This window comes from Chlamydotis macqueenii, chromosome Z, assembly GCF_036417535.1.
Source record: "Chlamydotis macqueenii isolate bChlMac1 chromosome Z, bChlMac1.mat, whole genome shotgun sequence".
Classification (NCBI taxonomy): domain Eukaryota; kingdom Metazoa; phylum Chordata; class Aves; order Otidiformes; family Otididae; genus Chlamydotis; species Chlamydotis macqueenii.
In genome coordinates, this window is record NC_141593.1 from 9898971 (window position 1) to 9917873 (window position 18903).

General features: G+C 65.3%; 3 protein-coding genes across 3 annotated transcripts; 2 read left to right on the forward strand and 1 right to left on the reverse strand.

Annotated features, from left to right (window-relative positions):
- Positions 1-839: 839 nt before the first annotated feature.
- LOC147596251 (uncharacterized) lies at positions 840-3127 on the forward strand. The gene is made up of 4 exons (XM_086770985.1): positions 840-896; positions 1471-1909; positions 2712-2886; positions 2979-3127. Exons 1-4 carry the CDS (start codon positions 853-855, stop codon positions 3125-3127), a joined length of 807 nt encoding a protein of 268 aa, XP_086627111.1. The 5' UTR covers positions 840-852.
- A 34-nt stretch (positions 3128-3161) lies between these two features.
- Positions 3162-3688, forward strand: SPAG8 (sperm associated antigen 8). The gene is made up of 3 exons (XM_086770986.1): positions 3162-3269; positions 3392-3454; positions 3537-3688. Exons 1-3 carry the CDS (start codon positions 3162-3164, stop codon positions 3669-3671), a joined length of 306 nt encoding a protein of 101 aa, XP_086627112.1. The 3' UTR covers positions 3672-3688.
- Positions 3689-4279: 591 nt separating this feature from the next.
- On the reverse strand, positions 4280-15178 carry NPR2 (natriuretic peptide receptor 2). The gene is made up of 22 exons (XM_086770139.1): positions 14425-15178; positions 9834-10033; positions 9634-9747; positions 9200-9335; positions 9014-9108; positions 8791-8923; positions 8593-8677; positions 8362-8482; positions 8096-8170; positions 7853-7930; positions 7607-7711; positions 7268-7339; positions 7032-7191; positions 6803-6958; positions 6552-6720; positions 6293-6439; positions 5989-6112; positions 5792-5860; positions 5526-5700; positions 5340-5438; positions 5153-5244; positions 4280-4983 (listed from the first exon to the last, which is right to left on the reverse strand). The coding sequence occupies exons 1-22, from the start codon at positions 15176-15178 to the stop codon at positions 4921-4923; spliced, it is 3222 nt and encodes a 1073-aa protein (XP_086626265.1). The 3' UTR covers positions 4280-4920.
- Between the last annotated feature and the right edge of the window lie 3725 nt (positions 15179-18903).

Below are 18903 nucleotides of genomic sequence, written 5' to 3' on the forward strand. Positions count from 1 at the left end.
CCCCAGCGCCGAGCGCGCGGTGGCCTCGGCAGCGCACACCGCAGAGCGCTGGAATAACAGCCCTCGCGCCGGAGCCCGCCGCGCGCTATCAAAGGGCCCTTCTTCTGCCCGGCCTCAGCGAGGATGGGGGGCCGGGGGCCCGGCGAGGGCTGGCGGCCAGGGGAGCTGGTCCACGCCTGCGGCGGGGCGGGGGGACCGGCTGTGCCCAGGCAGGCGCCGGGCCCGTCCCGCCCCGTCCCGTCACCCCTGGGCCAGCCGTGGGTCCCTGGGGCAAGACGGGTGTGCGCCAGGGCCAGGCCCAAATGGCGGCAGGGAAGTCATTGAGGTCAAGTCATGGGGAGCAGCGTGTCCCCAGGTGCCCTGCCCGGGTAGGGTGCCCACCCGTGTCCCCAGCCAAAAGCCTCTGGGGCCACCCCTGCCCCCAGGCCAGGCCCTGCGAGCTCTGGCCGGGCCCAGAGCTCCTCCCCAGCCCCCGCTGGTGGCACCAGGGCAGCCCTGTGCCGGGGGACAGGGAAGCCGCGGGCGTGGGGACAATTCCCCGGCCCCGGAGCCCGGGCCCTGCCCCACACCAGGCCCCGCCATGTTCCCTCACCCTGTCCTGCCCCAGCCACGCCCACTTACCCCGGCCACGCCCATTCAGCACTGGCCACGCCCCCTCGCTCCTCGCCTCTCAAATCCTGCTCCTTGGTTCCGCCCCCCTGCCGCGGGTTTCCCCGCCCCTTTCCGGCTCTCCGCCAATGGGAGGGTGCTGGCGCACCCGGCTTCACCAATCAGCTTGCGGCCGTCGGGGCGCCTCGGCCTATGTTTACTGTCGCCATGGAGACGGGAGCAGCCTGACCCCGCGCAGGCGCCATGGAGCCGGCAGCGCGGCGGCGGGGGGCCGGGACCCCCCGAGGGTGCGGACGGGCCGGGGGCACGGCGGGGGAGGGGGGCATTGAGATGGGTAGGAGCTTGGGGCGACCCCCGAGGGAGACTCTTTGGGAGCAGGGGCCTGGTGGGTTGGGTGCAAGGCCTGGGAAGCTTTAAGGGGAGAGGGCGGCGCTAGAAATGGGGGGGTCGGGGGCTCGGCCTGGAGGGGGCTCGCAGCTGGAGAACAAATTATGGGGCAGAGCCCAGGCGGGGCGGAGGCTGGAGAGTGCAGAGCCACGGGATGGGGCACAGTGGGAGGGGGGCATTTCAGGGCAGATCTTGGGCTGGGGACACTGGGGAGCATGTTGCTGGGGGGTGGGTGCAACTGGGGAGAGGGGAGTTGTGGAGGTGGAGATCCAGCAGCAGGCACTGCTTCCACCCCCCTAAAGGGAGAGGAGTCCCTTTTCCTCTACCCTGGAGTGGGAGTGACACCGCAGGGGGACCCACGGTCCCCGGTTTCAGTGCCCTGCCCATGCTGGTGGGTGTTTGGGACATGGCAGGCAAGGGGGAGCTGAAGGATGCGCCCCACCACCTTTCCTCAGGGACTGTTCCCACCTGCAGGGTGGCTCTGACGGGCCATGTGCCTCCCATGTTACCTGAGGAGAGGCCACCATGCATGGCCAGGGTCCAGAGAGATGTCCTCTTGCCTGAGGTGCCCACGGAGGAGCCCCCATGCCACAGGCAGACACTGACGGCTGTGACTGAGATGCTCCAGGAGACGTCAGCCGCAGCCGAGGTGCCACGGGAGATACTGTTGGGCACAGACGAGCTGTCTGCTGAGACCGTGCCGCCTGCACCCAGTGCTGTGCCGCCCGCTGAGCCCAGGAAGGGTCCCTGCGGGGTCGAGCAGCCATCCTGCCCTAGAAAGTGGAGGACTTGCCCCAACGAGCTGCCCCCCATTGTGGCACCGGTACTGCCCACCTCCCTGCAGACGCCAGCAGAGCAGCCTAGCCAATTGTTTCCCCGGGGGAGCCGCTTGAGCCACAGCTGCCATGAGGAGGTAACTCCCCACCACCTTCTGAGGGGCCGTAAAGGGAAATGCTCCTCCAAACCCGCCCCACCACGTCCCACGTGCTGGTCCCGTGAAGCCCCCTGCTCCTGTGCAGCCTCCTCTCTTTAAAAAGCCGCCCTTGGCTGAGCCAGAGCTCTGCGGATGACCTTGACTCCAGCAGGATGGAAAGGGGATGAAATTCAATAGCGCAAAAGGCACGGGCGGGCACATGGGGAGCGACGGCAAGGCTCTGGGAGGAGAGCGGGGAGCTCACTGCTGGGGCGGCGGGAGCTGGGTGCTGCAGCCCATCATGGGGATGCGGGGACTTCTGCTTGGGCAAGCCAAGCTGGGGGGAACATGGGCCAAGCCCAGGGACCCCACAGTTTGTTCAAGCGCTGTAAAAAGTACTTGCCCAGCCGCAGGGGCAGCCTGGGCACCCAGGGGGTCAGGGTGGCTTTACGAGGCAGGCTGACCCCTGGGCAGGCAGGAGAGGTCAGCCCTGCCCAATCTGCAGGTGCCCCTGCTCAAGGGGTCCCGGGGAGCCGGCTGGAAGGACCATCCCCCCTTTTTGCAGCTTGTGCCTCTAGGGCTGCTCCCAGGATTTGTCTTGGGCACCTGCCTGCATGGCCTTAGGTATAGGGCAGTGTCCCCAACTTTTGGATGCACAGCAGGAGGGGGTGACTCACCTGCACCTCCCAACCCAGCCCAGAGCCCTCTGGGACCATCAAAAGCCTAAAAGCTGGGAACGGGCATGGGGCTCTGCAGGGTGGGCTCCTGCCCCCTTCCCACAGCCCCCACCATCCATCCCCAGAGAACCACGAACCACCAGGACCTCTCGCCAGGGCAGGAGCCGGGTAGTGAGGGCTTCATCCACTGGCATGACCACTTTGGGCTGCTCGCCCACCAGCTCCACTCCTGTCCCACCGAACGCACCACCACGAAAATGACCTACCGCCCGCCGCACAGGGCCCTGCTGCAGGGGCAAGGTGAGGGCGATCTCCCCCTCGAGCTGTGTGCCCCACAAAAAAGCAGTGAGGAGACCTTAACTGCGAGGCTGATGGCACTTTTCTCCCCACAGGGCTGCGGGAGGCTATGCTGAAGTCCATGCTCTTTCAGAAATACAGGCAAGCCTGCGCCCCCGTGTCCCCCTCGCCCCTGCAGCCATGCCCCAGAGGAGGGGACCCTGCTGCCAGTGCCTGCTCAGGGTGGAGGGGACACCAGAGCTGAGGGGTGTGGGGTCTGCTCTGCTGGCAGGAAGAAGATGCTGGGGGAGAGCCCTCCGTTCCATATTCCCATGGAGTCGGTCTCCACCACGCACCGGGACTATTGTGCCAGGGGCTGCCAGCTCATGCCACTGCCCACCACCCAGGTACAGGCAGAGGACAGCCCCCTACCCAAGTTACGGCAGCCTCCAAGGAGACCACAAGGCTCCTGTCTCCCCCCTGGGCATGCCAGCTCCCCTGCCCACTGTCACATTGCTTCCACCCGCAGCCCCACAACTATCGCACAGAGCAGCCCCGCACCTTCTGGCTGGAGCAAGCCCACAGCCTACCTGTAAGACCCCCAGCACCCCAACCTGCCAGCATCTGGGGGTCTTGGCTGCTGATAGGGACCTCTCCGCTTCCCTCCCCTCCAGGGTGTCACCAGCATCTGCAGCGGGGACAGTCCCTTTCGGAGGAACGCAGCCTTCTCCACTCCCATCACCGAGTACCTAGGGCAGCCCCTGCCCTGTGCCACCCCGAGCAGCCAGATCTGGTCCCACAAGCAATAAAAAGAAGGGAACCACAAGTGGTCTCAGCATCCTTGCCACTACAGGGTTGTCCTCAAGCTGGGCATTTGGAGGGGGAGCACCATGTCCCCAGCATCCCAATCCTCATGGGGCCATGCAGCACAGGCATGATAACACTTTCCAGCCCCTCTGCTGCCTCAAAACATGTTACGGCCTCGAGCCTCCCTCCCTGGGCACAGAGAGAGAGCCCCTGGCAGAGCCTCATCCCCAGGGACGTGCCCTCTCCCAGCACCCACAGCAGGTGACACGCGGCCCCACTCCCCAGGCACAGGTGGGTTCCAGTAAGAGGCGGCGGCTGCGTGGCCAGAGCATGAGCTCAGAGGAACACATTGCAGCTCTCACGCCAAAGCAAACCCTGCCGCGGTGGCCCTGACTTCCCAGCACTGCCCCGAGCCCTCGCCAACTGCCTCTGCCGCCAGCCTACACTGGCCCCCCGCGCCCAGACCCCCACCCCACACCACAGCCGGACCCCCGGGGTATGATGCTCTGGGATGCTCCAGGCTGACATCCCCAGCCCAGGTCCCTCCCTGGGCCCTCTCACCCCACTTGGCACTCCTGGTCAGAGCAAAGCAGAGGTCGGGGGACGGAAGGATTTGGGGAAGTTTGTATTTCAACAAAATAGTTTGCAGCGACTCCTATATTTACACCTGGGGAGGGGTGGGGGGGGGGGCGGTATTTACATGACCGGGTGGGGCTATATACAGAGGAGGGGGAGATTGAGGAGGGGGGGAGCCGCGGCATCGAAGCCTGCCCTGGCCAAGGGGTCAGTCCTGACAGGAGCCCCCATTTCCACCCCCCCCCCAGGGAGGGGGTGACACGGGCACAACTTCTGCTAGGGGCCAGGTACGGAAAAGAGACGGCAAAGTGCCCTGCGGGGCAGCCAGGCCCCGGGAGCAGCTCAGAGCCAGCTGAGCCGCGGGGGAAAGGGCAGAGGTGGCAGGACCTCAAAGGGTGGGGGGATATGGGGTCCCCCTCCGGCTGGATCAGGGCCGGTTCCCCCCTCTCTAGCAGAGGCTGTGGGGGGAAGCAGGCTTTGCTGGTGCCGATGGAGGGGAGCAGGCGGTGCCATGGCTGTTGGCCCCCTCCGTGTCCAAACCCTGCTGATGCAGGGGGGCTGTGGTGATGGGGGGAGCTACGGTGACAGGGGGGTGCCAGCGCATCCCGGGGGGCCCAGGCGCTGGGAAGCATGGTCGCCCCATCGGGGTTGGGGGCTCCGCCACTGCCGCCGGGCTCAGATGGCTTTGGAGTCTTTCCTCTCGCCTAGCAGCCAGTATGTCCGCATCTTCCCCTTGCCCTGGGGGGCAGAGGTGGGGCCTTGAGACCCTCCCCACCCCAGTGCTACTCCTTGGGGTGCCATCCCCAGCACCGAGGGGGACATGGGGTCCCAGCCCCCACCCACCCACCCACTACATGTTCCTGTGGCAGGAAGGGCTGGCACCCCACTGGGGTCCCGACACCCTCACCTTCATCTCCACATCCCCGCGCAGCTCCAGCTCAAAGCAGCCAAACTCATCCAGGACTTCTTTGGTGGTGGACGAGACGTGGATCTTCAGGGCTGGGTGACAGAGAGGGGCAAAAGGGACATGGCTGGGTCTGGGAGCGGGGCACAACCTGCGGCACTGGATACCAGATGCCAGCCCCATGGCTCACCCTGGCCATTGGACTCCATGCGGGATGCGGTGTTCACCGTGTCCCCAAAGAGGCAGTACCGCGGCATCTTCAGACCCACGACTCCGGCGCACACAGGACCTGCGGGCAGAGAGACGTCTGGGGCTGCTGCAGGACGAGTGGGCGAGCAGCCCCCAGCTGCGGTGCTGGCTGACGCGGGGGGCTCACCGGTGTGTACGCCGATGCGCAGGTGGAGCTGGTCGTTGGGCCGGTGCCGGATCTTGAAGGTTTTGACGGCCTCGAGCAGGGCCAGGGCCATGCGGACGATTTCGCGGGCGTGCAGCTTCCCGTTGCGCACTGGCAGCCCTGACACCACCATGTAGGCATCCCCAATGGTCTCCACCTGCAGGGTCAGGGGGAGTGGGTACAGCCCAGGCTCCTTGCTCCTCATCTCACTTTGGGGGGCTGTGCTTGCTCAGCCTCCCCCACCTCACCTTGTAGACGTCAAAGTTGTCAATGATAGCATCGAAGCAAGTGTAGAGATCGTTCAGCAGCGTCACGACCTGGACGGAGCAAGGGTGCATGTGGAGCTGGGAGCGCGCATGTCCAGCAGCCCCAGGGATGGCACTGCCAGGGTGTGAGCCCCCCTGCCAGCCCCGCAGTGGGGCTGTCCCCCAAGCCTTGCTCTCACCTGCATAGGAGTGCTCTCCGCCGAGAGGGCAGTGAAGCCCACGATGTCACTGAAGTAGATGGTGACGCTGTCGAAAGCCTCAGCCCGCACCGTCTCCCCACGCTTCAGCTGCTCCGCCACGGAGCTGGTGAGGACAAGGGGGACGGCAGTGGGCTCCCACCCCAAACCCCCCGTTCCCCCTGTGTCCCTCACCCTATACCAGCATGGAGAGCGGGCAAGGTACCCCATCCTCGCACGGCAGCAGGTGCACACTGACCCCATGCCAACCCCCAGACCCACACACTCCCGTCTCTCTCCCTCTCACTGGGGCAGAATCTGGTAGAGGAGGTTCTCCGCCTTGCGCTTCTCCTCCAGGTAGGCCTGCGTCCGCTCCTCCACCAGCTTCTCCAGGTTGTTGGCGTACTGCTCCATACGTGACAGCAGGTTGTCCAGGATGCTGGTGCTGCCCTCCCTGCCGGGATGCAGGCAGCTGGCACTGTGCGAAGAGCTGCCCCCAAACCACCACCCCCCCAAGCTGTCCCCACTCCTGCCTATGCTGCCTTCCCCGCTTGCCAGCCACCCACTTGTTGAATCTACGGATGAAGATCTTGATCTGGCTGAAGTCGGGGCGCTCGGCCGGCTCCTGTGCCCAGCAGCGCTCCATCAGCACCGCCAGCTCCTCGCTGTGCACCCCGATGTCGATGGAGGGGCGGAAGTAGGGCTTCTGGCTGTTACGCACCTTCTGCACGATCTCTGCCAGGGTGGGGTGGCTGACAGTGAGCACCGGACCTCCCCAGCGGGGACAGGACCACCCACACCTGTCCCCCACCCTCACCTTTGGGGCTCAAGTCCATGCCCTCGATGTAGAAGGGGCCGTTGCGCAGGGCGATCTCTTGCACGATGATGCCAAAGCTGTAGACATCGGCTTTCTGCATGCCCGGGGTGGGCAAGCGCCCTTTCTGTAGCAGCTCCGGGGCTGTCCACAGCTTCTCTGGCGGGACACGGCCATGGGGTGGTGAGGCAGGGCCACCCCATCCCCCCAGTACCCAGCAGTGGGCACTCACTGGCATAGAGGGCATGCGTGTCCTCGCCGTCGCTGGATGAGCGGAAGCTGGCCAGCCCGTAGTCGGTGATCTTCAGCACAAAGCGGCTGTCTACCACACAGTTGGATGACTTGAGGCTTCCGTGGTGGCTGATGATGCTGTTGTGCAGGAAGGCCATCCCCTGGGACAGAGGGACATAGTGAAGCTGCCATCCCTAAGGCATCTCCCCCAGCCCCTCCTGCCCCTCGCTCGGGTACCTTGACGATGTCGTTGATGAGGGAGTAGCGAAACATCCAGTCCAGGTTGATGCTCTCGTTCTCCAGGACATCCTGAAGCAGCACATTGAGTGGACCTCGCCAAGCATCCAGGTGATGGTGGCACCAGCACCAGCCTCACCGAGCACCCAGCTGCAGAAGGGCTCTACGGCACCCACCCCCTCCCCTCCACCACCTCTGATGCCCATTTGGGTAGCTTCTCTGCAAGTCTTGTGAGGCTTGGGCGGCCACCAGCATCTACAGCCCTGTCTTCAACACCCAGCCCAGCCAGGTCACTTGGAGTGCCTAAGCACCACTCCCGGTGCCCCCAAGCCCCCCTACCTGCAGGCTGCCCCGTGGGCAGTACTCAGTGACGATGCAGATGTTGGGAGGGTCGATGCACGCCCCGATGAAGCGGGTCAGGTGGTTGAACTGGATGTCCCGCATCTGGAGGTGAAAGCAGAGCCCAGATGGCACTGAGGTTGTGGGGTGAGATGCGCTGCTCCTCCCAGCAGCCCCCTCCACCGCCACAACTGGCCCCTGCATCCCCAGGGAGAGCACCCACCCCGGCTCAGACCCCAAACCTACATGTTTCAGCTCAAAGAGCACTTGCCGCGTCAGCTCAATGCGCTTCTTGTTTATGTGCTTGATGGCCACCACGTTGCCCTGGGGTACCAGGGAAGAAGAAGAGGTCAGTGCCCGCTGGGCAGATTCAGGGAGGGGAGGAAGGTGCTGGCATCCCATAGGGAGGGAGTGCAGCCAAGAAAGAGCACCCCAGCAGGACTGAGGGGTTTGAGGGGGAGAGCTCAGCTCCCCTCCTGCTGCACTTACCTTGAAGTGTCCGGTGTTGGCAAAGATCTGGTACTTGCCATGTGTGGTCATCAGGGAGCCGTAGCTGGAGCCACGCTGCGGGGAAGGAGGGGCTTAGGGATGGGGACCCCACAGCAAAGGGTGACAGGCACCGATGGAGCAGGGCAAGGACACCCAGGGGTGTGCAGGGGATGGTGCAGGATGAGCTCTGGAGGGTCAGGACAAGCTCTGCATGCCCTGTAGGGAGGGTGAAGCCTATAGGATGCCCCGGGACCAGCAGCTCTCACCAGGGACAGGGTGAGCCGGCTGCCTGCTGCCTTGTGGTACCGCTCGGGGCTCCCGAATTGCAGCTCGTCCCAGCGGATCCTCCAGAGCATGCTGGCAAGCTCCTTCTCCAGCATGAGCTTCCTGGAGAGCACATTGGGGTCAGATCCCCATACCCCCCTGCCATGCTCACCCCCCCACCAGGCTGAGGGGTGCCTGGTGCCCAGGCAAAGGCTCCCTCAGCTCTGACTGACCTGAAGATGAGGAAGCTGGAGATGCCAAACATGACGAAGGTGAGGCCGGTGCCCAAAGCCACGATGGCCAGCATGGAAAGGGGGGCTGCAGGCAGGAGGGAGTGTCAGTGCAGCCTGGCTGGCCAGGGTACCAGGTTCCCACACACTCACAGAGAAGGGTGCTGGGGACCGAGGGATGTGGGGACCCAGTACACCCACTTTTATCACAGGAGGGGTCATCCACGTCAAAGACACAGGGCGGGTTGTCCAAGGGAGGGGCTCCTTTCACCCAGGGGATGGGTCGTCCCAGCCAGTGAATCTGCTTCTCCACACCGGAGTAGTGTCCCACCACCTGCAGCAGAAAGAGCTGAGGCCCCCCCCAGCCCCCAGCATCCCGTCCCCCAGCCCCAGCTGCCAGCAGGATCCTGGTGCCAGCCCCCACCTCGTACTGCCCGCTCTCAGTGTCACCCATGGCCCATAGATTGAAGTCGGTGTCCCGGTCATTGTTGCTGTCCATGCTCACCAGCCCTGTCACCCCTGCGGGAGAAGAGAGACACAGGTGGGACGGGGACCAGGTCCCACTACCCCCATAGTATCCTTGTCCCGGCCACCTCCACCCTATCCTCACCCTGGAACTTGCGGTCCCGCATCTTCTCGATGATCTGGGTGGCGTTTTTCTTGGAGCCGCCCTCCCGCAGGGTCTCGTTCAGCACCATGGCGTACAGCAGCATCCCGTCATAGAAACACCCTGCCACCAGGTTCATCTGCCGGGGGTGGGGGGGACCTCAGCGCACCTGCTGCCACGCACGTGGGGGTACCCCAGCCACAAGACCCCCACACCAGGGCCACGCACCCACTCTCGGCCCCATAAACCCACAAGACCCCCGTATTTGGGCTGTGCACCCACCCTGTGGGGATGGCAGTGCCCACAGCTGCTGCCAGCAGGGATGGCCCCTCCAGCACTGCCCATGGCTGTGTCCCACCCTCTGCACACCGGTGAGGTGCCACAGCCCCATGGGGAAGGTGTCCCCACTGCCCCATCACGCAGGGTGACCCACTCACCAGAGAGTAGTTGAGCTGCACCCCAAATTTCTGCTTGGCTCGCAGGATGAGCTGGGTTTGGAAGTGCTGGTACTCAGGGTTTTGAGGCTCATAGTAGGTGATCACCAGCACCATCTGCAACCGAGCACAGCACCCCACTTCATGCACCGGGGCCAGGGGCTGGGGCAGTCCCCATCCCCAGGCAGGGGGGTGCAGCTCACCTGGAAAGCCTCGCGCAGCCCCGAGTCCTGGCCTGGGCTCTGCTGCCAGGGCTTGAAGGCGTCGCGAGCCGAGTCACCCCGCAGGCTCTCCCCGAAGACATCCAGGTAGAAGAAGACGTAGTCGCCGTTGGTGAGGTTCTCCCGCTGAGCCAGCTGCATGATTTGCCGCAGCATCTCCGGTGGCCCGCAGAGGTACACCACTGCCGGTGAGACGCAGGGTGTCAGGGGGGCGATGCCACCCCCACCCCATCCTGGGGCACCCCGCTCAGGCGTGGGGCAGGATGCGACAGAGCAGAGCAAGGCCGGGGGCCATGCTCGGTGGCTGTGGGGAGGGCGGAGCAGGCAGATGGGGCAGTGCTCGGCTCACTGCCTTCTCATGCCGCGTGCCCCACGGCCACAGAGCCCCACTGCCTTCACTGGCCCTGACCCACTCTTGCCCCATCAGCCATCTTGGGGGAAAGGAGAACAGGGGAACCCTTGGCCCAAAATATGAGGCAGACGCCCCACACACAGATCCCACACGCCTTGCTCCAGCACCCACGCGCGCTCTGCTCCAGCAAAAACCACCCAGGGGATGCCACCCCCGGCATCGGCTCCCTAGCTGCTCCCCACCAGCCCCAGCCAGGGGAGCGGGGCGGATGGGAGAGGCGTCGCGGGCCGTGTGCCGGAGGCCCCTGGGGAACAGACAAACCCGTGTTTGGGTTCGCGGCCGGACGGCCGTGCGGCAGGAATGCGCAGGTTCCCAGATTCCAGCACTTTCTGCGGCCGCTGGCGCTAATTGGAAACAGAGCATCTCCCTGGCATGACCCGCGCGGCAAGGGGGTGCCTGGGCCCCGGCCGGCCGCCCCGTGTGTCCACACCCACTGCCAGGGGCTCGGCCAGCCGCGATGGGATGCCCACCCGGGGGCTGCATGGGGGTGGCATGAGGCTGGCACAGGGCACCGTGGGCCATGGGGACGGGCTCCCTAGAGTGTCCGAAACCCCCCCAAGCAGGGGCCCTCCTCAGCCCTACTGAGGATCCTTCCACTGCCTCCTCCCTCCCCCCGGAAAACCAGGGCCCCCACTCCAGCCAGCCTGGCTGGGAACCCGGGATTGAGCAACGGAGGAGGCGGTGGCGGCAGAGGAATGTCACGCTTGGGCACTGGCTCCAGCACGCAGCCCTTCTGTGTGGGGCCCGGTACCCCGGCCGAATTCAGAGTGCAGGGAGGGCTGGGGACAACAAGGAAGACCTGTACCCTGGGATGGGGTCCCTGCTCCCCACGATGGGGTCCCTGCCGCTGGCAGGCACCCGGCCACGCAGACAGCAGGGGGTCATTTGCAGGGGCAGCGAGGCAGCCCACGGGTGGGAGAAGAAACCCAGCACTGCCACCACGGGAAACCCGCAGCAACATGGGGAGCCGCTCCTGAGTACTGGGGAGAGGGAAATCACGGCAGCTTGGGCTGTGCATGAGCAAAAAGCCTGCTTCAGGGTCAGAAATGGTTTCTCTCCAAGTGCTGCAATACCTCGAATAAACAATTTCTGCTTCCCCATTTCGCTAGTCCCACACCCAGAAACACGCCGTCCTCAAATTTCTTGGCCAGCGTGGGCAGCCCAGCATCCCCTCTGGCACACAGACGCGGAGGGTCTCCTTGCAGGGATGCAGCATGGGACCCTCCCAGTCCCATCGCAGACGCTGGGGACAAGGCAGCCCCCAGCACCACAGGGGCTGGGGAACCACAACAGCTGGTGGCAGATGGTGGGACACCCCGGGCAGCCGGCCCCGGCGGCGGCGGCAAAAGCCTGCCTGGTCAAAGGCCACCATGCAAGGGGATCGACGGCGCCTGGACGGCTCCCTGGGGACAGGTTGCGGGAGCCGTGCAGAAGGGAAGGGTCGACGCTGGGGGCTCTCTCTGACGCTGGCATCTGCCTCCAGCTGGCAGGGTTGGTGAATGGCTACAGCCAGCCTCAGCATCACTGAGGACAAGAGGAATGGGGTCCCGCAAGGCTGGAGTGTATGCAGCCCCCCAGACATTTATTTAGATGCAGGAGGCAGAGTACACAGTCCCGGGGGGACGGGCAGGACCCCAAGCGTGCAGACAGGGCGGCAGCACTCTGCCTGACCCCTGCATGATCGAAGATAACCCTAAAGAGAGGGCAAATCCCATTTTCCGGCAGCAAATCCCAGTTTTGAGCGGCCCCACCAGCATAGGACACTGCAGCACAGAGACCCTCACCCCGCTCAAGTGGCCATCCTGTGCCAGAGGGATTGCACGGGTGAGGACCAAACGCACCCCCCTCCCATCAGCAGCAGCCGGCCATCTCCCCAGGCAGGGGACCTGGCCTTTGCAGGCAGATGCTCCGGTAATTCCCTCAACTACAGCTCTAATTATATCAGCGCTTTTGCAAGTGGCAGGAGAGACGTGGGCCCCTGCACGTCGCCCAGGCACCGGGTGAGAGAGGCAATGTGAAGCACGAGGCAGCCATACACGGGACAGGGCCACGCACCCACATCTCCCCGTGCCCACCCTCCAGGGCCGTGAATGTCGAGTATCGGCAGCTTCGGGGGCAGACGGTGGGGCAGGGAAGCGGCTTTCCTCAGGAAAGGTTTACCAAACTCCTGCCCACCACCTGGGAGGAGGAAGATGAGGCCAAGAGGGATGACAAGCAGTGTCACCGCAGGGCATGGACGTGGATGTGGCTGCGGCTGAACCTCCTGCTTCCCTCTCTGTGCCATGACACGCAGAGGTGGGCATTCCTGGGGCAGCCTTCCAGGGTCCCCACTCCCTGCCCCACACCCCCCGGGTTAAGAAAGCACCTAATGTCAGCACCACGGCCCTGAGTACCCATCCCTGTGGGGCCAAGCATTCAGCCCCATGCCCTTTCGCCATTTCTGGGCTGTTGCCAGAGGGGCCCAGATGTCCCCTGCATCCCGCCTCGGACGGCCTCCAGGTTTCTGCCCACGCCTGACCTCCTCCCCTGGCCCCCAGAAGCCAGGACCCCCTGCCTGCAGCAGGAGGGATCGATTGCCATCGGGGTGATTTATGGCACCAAGCCGGAAACGTTGATGGGAGTCTCTGATTTTAGCCCTTTTCCCTGCGTGGTCCTTCGCCCCTGTCCCATGTGAAGATCCACACCCCACGGCTGGCAACAGCGCAGCAGGGAGCCTCCATCCCAGACCCTTGGCCGTGTGAACGAGAGGGGCAGCCACAAGCTGCTCAGGTCCCACAGCCCACCATGGGACACCCAGCCGCAAGGACCCAGCCCCGGTTCCAGGGGAATCTGGTCCAGCACCCCAAAGCACCCCTCCCACACGCCCCCAGCCTGGTCCCACACTGCCTGGGCCACATCTTGTGCTGGCCCATCTGGCTCCACTCATCCTGGCTCGATGTCCTTCTTAATGACACAGCATCTCAGGATCCATTAAGAAGCATTGCGGAGCGGCTGGCTCCGGGATCGATACACCCCGCTCATCAATAATGAAAGAGCATCAGGCTGCCCTTGCTCTCCAGCTGCCTCCGTAAGCCCCTCCATTTCCTCCCGCTCCCGATATAGCCACTCTCCTGGGGCACTCACAAGGCACCAAATTGATTTATCCCTCCATCAGCAGGGTGGGGCCGTCCCCAGCCCCATCCCTGGGGTGCAGCGGTGACAGGCACAGCTCAGGGGACCCAGGTGCCAGGCTGGGGGGGCTCTGCCCGAGCTCTGCCCGAGCCACCTCATCATGTCGGTACCAGGGTGCTCTGGGCACATAACCACAGCTGGCGCTGCCCTTCAGATGGCCACGTCCACACTGTCACCCACAGCCCCTGAGGAGGTGACAGGGTCCCACTTGCCCCTGGGGACACCTTGATCCCGCTAACGCAAGAGGGTAGGGTGGCCCCAATGCCCCTCACACCATGCGTCCCATCAAGGTGAGGGTCTGCCCTGGCTCTCGCCAGGCACAGGGTGACTGGGTACAGGGACAGTGGTGGGGACCTCGTGGCTCCCCACCCTGCCCTGGACCCCTTCACTGTCACTGGGGTGGCCCAGGGGGTCCCAGCTCCTGCCTTGCCCCTGTGCACCCCACCCCCCCGGTCACGCAGGTCCCTCTGTTCTCCACCTCGACCAAATACGCCCACCCCTCACTGAGCCCTACATACAATCTGCTTTGCCCACCCCTCCCCATGCCCTACATGGGTCCCACTGCACCCCTTCCGTGCCCCACGAGGGTCTCACCGTGTTCTTGTCCCTTTGTTGTGCCCCACACCAGTCCCTCTGTCCCCTTGGCCCCCTCACTGTGCCCTACAGAAGTCGCACGGTGTCCTCGATCCTCACCCTGCTCCACAAAGGTGCCACTGTGTCCTTGGCCCCTTGCTGTGCCCCACACGGGTCCCATTGTGTCCCTGTCCCCTCGCCTCGCCCCAGACGGGTCCCACCGCACCTCCAGCCCCTCCCCTCGTGTGTCCCATTGTACCCCCGTCCCCTCGCTTCGCCCCCCACCCCCCTCCCCTGGCCGCGCTCCCACGCGGATCCTCAACTCCTCGCCGCGCCCCACGGAAGATTCTCCTTCCTCCCCCAGCCCTGTCCCGCGTCGGGTGCCCTCCCACCCCCACGCCACGCCGCCCCACGCACCGCGCCCGTTGGCCTTGATGAAGTGCACGGCGGTGTCGGGGCCGCCCTCGTCGGGGGAGTAGATGTGGTGTCGGACAGTGAGGTTGCTGCCATCCTGCAGCTCCTGGTAGACCCCCTCGACGGTGAAGTAGTAGGGTCGGTCGTCAGTCTTGCGGTCCACGTAGAGGAGGACGGCGCGGGCGCTCCAGTTGAAGTGGGCGTGGAGGTGGGAGACGAAGGCCCCCAGTTTAGGGGCCGAGGGCCCGGTACGCACCGTCGTGCTGTAATGCTCCCGTTTGCGGCTGAAACCGGCCGCCACCGCCCCGCCGGTGATGAGGGGCAGGCGCCAGTGCGAGGCGAAGCGTCCCACGGAGGCGGCGGGGTAGACGCACCCCGGCCCGAAAAGGACGTCGGGGTCGTGGTAGAGCTTCAGGTCCACGGCGTTGAGCGGTGCCACGTACTCGGAGCAGGCGCCCTCCAGCTCCGAGCTCATGAACTCGACGCGCACCGTGAAGGGCCGCGGCAGGAGGGGCGGCTCGCCCCGCTCCAGCGCTTCCAGCGCCAGGCTCAGCGCCGGCCCCACGCGGGGCCAAGCCCACGCGTAGCTCACGTTGCGCTCCGGCAGCACCACCGCCACCGTCAAGTTGGCGACCGCCCCGTCGGGGGTCACCGCCCGCCTCCCTCCTCCTCCTCCTCCTCCTCCCCCCGCCGCCGCCGCCGCCGGCACCGGCAGCAGCACCGGCAGCAGCAGCAGCAGCGGCAGCCGCGGAGCCATGGGCCGCGCTGGCTTCTCCGCCGCCCGCCGCCCGCCGCTCCCTGCGCCCCGCCGCGCCCCCCGCCCCCGCCGCCTGCGCCCTCCCCCCCACACCCCCCCCCGCACCCCACCCCGCCCCGGTGCGGCACCGCCCCGGGCCGGCCCAGCGCCCTCTGCCGCCCGTTCCCCCGCCCGGACGGACGGCACGGGGATGGACGGCACCGCGGCGTGCGGGGGGCTGACCCCAGAGGGAGGAGCGGGGCTGGTGGGATGGGGGGTGCCTGGGTTCTGAGGGGACGATTGGTGGGAGCCGGGGGCGTCGCCTTCTGGGTGTTCTCCGGTGGAGGGGGCATCCGTGTTTGGGATGTCCCCCGGTTGGGGGGTTGGGGAGGGGGCTCTGGGGTCCTCAGTAGTGGTGGGGGGAGGAGGTTAGGAAGGGGTCTCTGCGGGTCTGGCAGCCTCCAGTTGGCAGAGATTGAGGAGGGGTGCCTGGGTTCTGTGGGGGTCCCAGTGAGGAGGGGTTGGCAGGGAGCATCCAGGTTCTGGGTGTCCTCTAGTGGAGGAGTTTGGGAGGGCGTTTTGTGGTCCTCAGTGGGGAAGGAGGGGTTAGGGAGGCGACTCTCCAGGTCTGTTAGCCTCCAGTTGGCAGCGATTGAGGAGTGGCGCCTGGGCTCTGGGGAGGGGTCCCAGTGAGGAGGGGTTGGGAGAGGGCATCTGGGTTTGGGATATCCCCCGGTGGAGGGATTGGGGAGGGGGCTCTGGGGTCCCCAGTGCTAGAGGGATAGCGGGGCAGGGGGGCGGGTGGTGACTAGAGAGGGCCCTCTCCAGGTCTGGCAGCTCCTAGTTGGAAGGGATTGAGGTTCTTGGGTTCTGGGGCAGATCCCAGTGGGATGAGGTGGGGAGAGGCTGTCCGGGTTTGAGGTGTCCCTAGTGAGGGGGGTGAGGAAGTGGTGCCTGGATTCTAGGGGAGGCATGGTGGGATGTGGGTGGATGGGGGGGGGGGAGTGGTACCCTTCTGGGTGTTCCCCGGTGGAGGGTTTGAGGTGGGGGCTCTCAGGTCCTCAGTGCAGGGTGGTGGTGGGGTCTATCCAGGTCTGGCAGCTCCTGGTTAGCAGAGATTGAGGTTCCTGGCTTCTGATGGAGGGTCCCAGTGGGATGAGATGGGGAAGGGGCATCCAGATTCCAAGTGTCTTCAGTGGGGAAGGAGGGTTGATAAAGGGGTGCCTCGGTTCTAGAGGAGTTTCCAGTGGGACAGGGTGCAGAGGGGGCACCCGGATTCAAGGTGTCCCCAGGCTAAGGGGAGGATTGAAGAAGGGCTACCTCGGTTATGGGTGGTCCAGTAAGGAGGGGCTGGGTGGGGGTCTGGGGTCTTCATTTGAGGGGGGACAGGTTAGGGAGGGGTCTCTCTAGATCTGGCAGCCCGTAGTCGGCAGGGATTGAAGAAGGGTGTCTGGGTTCTGGGGGTGGTCCCAGTGAGGAGGGGTCGGGGAAGGCATCCAGGTTTGGGGGGTCCCCAGGTGAGGGGAGGTTGAGGAAGGGGTACTTTGGTTCTGGAGGGGCTCCCAGTGGGACAGGGTGGGGAGGAGGCATGCAGGTTTGGGGTATTCCCAGGTAGGGGGGGATTGAAGAAGAGGTACCTCAGTTCTGGGAGGGGGTCCAGTAAGGAAGGTTTAGGAGGGGGTTCTGGGGTGCCCCACTGGCTGGGGATTGTGAAGAGGGCACACCATCCTGAGGGTCTCTGCCAGGGGTTGTGGAGGGCCCTGGGTAATGGGGAGGGGGAGTGTGGTGTGATGAGACCTTGGCAAAGGGGTACCCTGAGGAGCACTGCCCCCATTTTGGGGAAGGGGGGGTGAGAAGATAAATGACTGTGGGGTGCAGCCAGCTGACAGGGGACGGGACATTCGGTGCCCTGGGCATGGGTATCCCCTCTCCAGGTTGGGGACAACCCTGGAGATTTGGGGTGCAGGGGAACGACTGGGGAGTTGGGCCCTGAGAAGCAGAAATGTCCTGAGGATCCAGATGTTCCTGACACTCAGGATATCCCCCCAGCAGTGGAAGGTGCAAGGGGGGAGCCATGCCCCAGGGATCCAGTATCCCTGCTGCCTGTCCCTGCTGCCTACACGGCGTGGAGGGGGTCTGGGGGCAGGGGATCTGGGGCAGGGTGTGCCATGGGGCTGGCAGCAGCAGGCTCCAACCCCTGCGCTGTGGGTTGCAGGCTTGTGGGGTGGTGTAGGGGGCTGCAAGGGGAGCAGAGGGGCCGGGGGACAGCCCGCAGAGAGCACGGGAGCACTCTGGGGGCAAGGGCTGGCTGTGGGGCGGGGAGCCCTGTGCAACCCCCCAGGACGCTGTGGGGCTGGGATAACCTGGCCAGAGCAGGGCTCACAGTCCTCCCCCAGGGATTTTGGGGATGGAGATGCCAGCCTCGGCTTCCATGGGGGGCTGCCCGAGCCCGGGGGGGACACACAGAGGTGCCCTGTGTTTGCAGGGGAGGCCTCGGTGGGGCGCGGGGGGGCCGTCGGGGGCAGCATGCCTGCGGTGCATTCCTTGCATTCCCAGCCTGCTGCTTTCTCCCGTCGGGAGGGGAAGGGGGAGGCTGGGGGGTGTGGGTGTATGTTGGCAGCTCCTACCCCATGGCTCGAAGCTATGAGGGGGTGGCATGTGTGTGTGGGGTGCAGGGGGAGCCCAATGGCTGCAGAGGGACCCCGCAGGTCTTGCTGGTACCCCCGGCCCTGCAAGGTCCCGCGGAGGTCGGACGAGTGAGGGATGCTGCAGCTGAAGCCGCCGCCGGGATTTGGGGCAGGCCACCCAGAGCAGAGCAGAGCTGCAGGCACGGCACCCCAGCACGGGTCCCCCGGCGGCTAGGGCTGCGGGGAATCGCGGGCCCCCCTCTCACTGTGCCGGGGCTGGTGTTCCCACCACGGGCAACGTGTCCTTGCCGTCGTGGTGGGGTCGCAGATCTCGGCTCACCCGAGCCAGGGGGATTGGGTTGCTGGCTATAAATACCCGGGTCCGGTGGCAGCACAGAGCCGGCGGCGGTGCCTCAGGCGAAGGACGGTGAAATCCAACCGGCAGCAAATTTAGGCGAGAAAGGAGAAGCTGGGAAGGTCTGGAAGAGCTTCCCCGTGGGGGGTGAGGCTGGGCTTCGTGATGGTCCCACTGGGGACCACAGCCTCTGCAAAATCACCCCTGCTGCCGGGGGTTCACAGGGCGCTGATGGTGCCTGTGTGCCCCTGCACTGGGCAGCCCAGCCCCGGGGGTTTGTGTCCCGAGCCACGGTGACAACTCCAAGCCTTGGGCTGGGCTCACTCGGTGGCACAGGCCAGGGTGCTGTGAGGGGGACGACAAAGGGGCTGGCAGCACCCTGGGTGAGAAAAACCTTCCCCAGGCTCTGTCCTCCCCCCCTGCAGAGAGGCAGCAGACAACAGGTCACTTGTCTGGGAGGTGACAATGTTCTTGCAGGACCTGCTGCAGGCAGGATACAGTCAGAGGAGGCAAATTTTAAAAAAAAAAAAAAAAAAAAGAACAGATGTGGGGATAAAAAGCAGAGTGGGGTGGAGGGAGGGTGAGGGAAGCCCGGGTAGTCTTGCTGCGGGTGGGATGGGGGGCACGGGGTGCTCTCTGGGGGGGGTGTGGGGTGCCAGGGCACCCCGTGTTTGTGTATGCATGACAGCAGAGGAGGCCCAGTCGCTGCCGCGTGTGCACCGTACACCGTACACTGCACACCATACGTCGTACACCGTACATTG

Coding starts and splice junctions, on each gene's coding strand:
- NPR2 (XM_086770139.1), bottom strand. CDS start 15,178: ATGGCTCCGCGGCTGCCGCTGCTGCTGCTGCTGCCGGTGCTGCTGCCG. Junction 9,109..9,199: donor GCGGGACCGCAAGTTCCAGG/GTGAGGATAGGG, acceptor CTTCTCCCGCAG/GGGTGACAGGGCTGGTGAGC. Junction 4,984..5,152: donor GCGGGGATGTGGAGATGAAG/GTGAGGGTGTCG, acceptor TCTGCCCCCCAG/GGCAAGGGGAAGATGCGGAC.
- LOC147596251 (XM_086770985.1), top strand. CDS start 853: ATGGAGCCGGCAGCGCGGCGGCGGGGGGCCGGGACCCCCCGAGG. Junction 897..1,470: donor GGGGCCGGGACCCCCCGAGG/GTGCGGACGGGC, acceptor TCCCACCTGCAG/GGTGGCTCTGACGGGCCATG. Junction 2,887..2,978: donor GGCCCTGCTGCAGGGGCAAG/GTGAGGGCGATC, acceptor TTCTCCCCACAG/GGCTGCGGGAGGCTATGCTG.
- SPAG8 (XM_086770986.1), top strand. CDS start 3,162: ATGCTGGGGGAGAGCCCTCCGTTCCATATTCCCATGGAGTCGGTCTCC. Junction 3,270..3,391: donor TGCCACTGCCCACCACCCAG/GTACAGGCAGAG, acceptor TTCCACCCGCAG/CCCCACAACTATCGCACAGA. Junction 3,455..3,536: donor AGCAAGCCCACAGCCTACCT/GTAAGACCCCCA, acceptor CCTCCCCTCCAG/GGTGTCACCAGCATCTGCAG.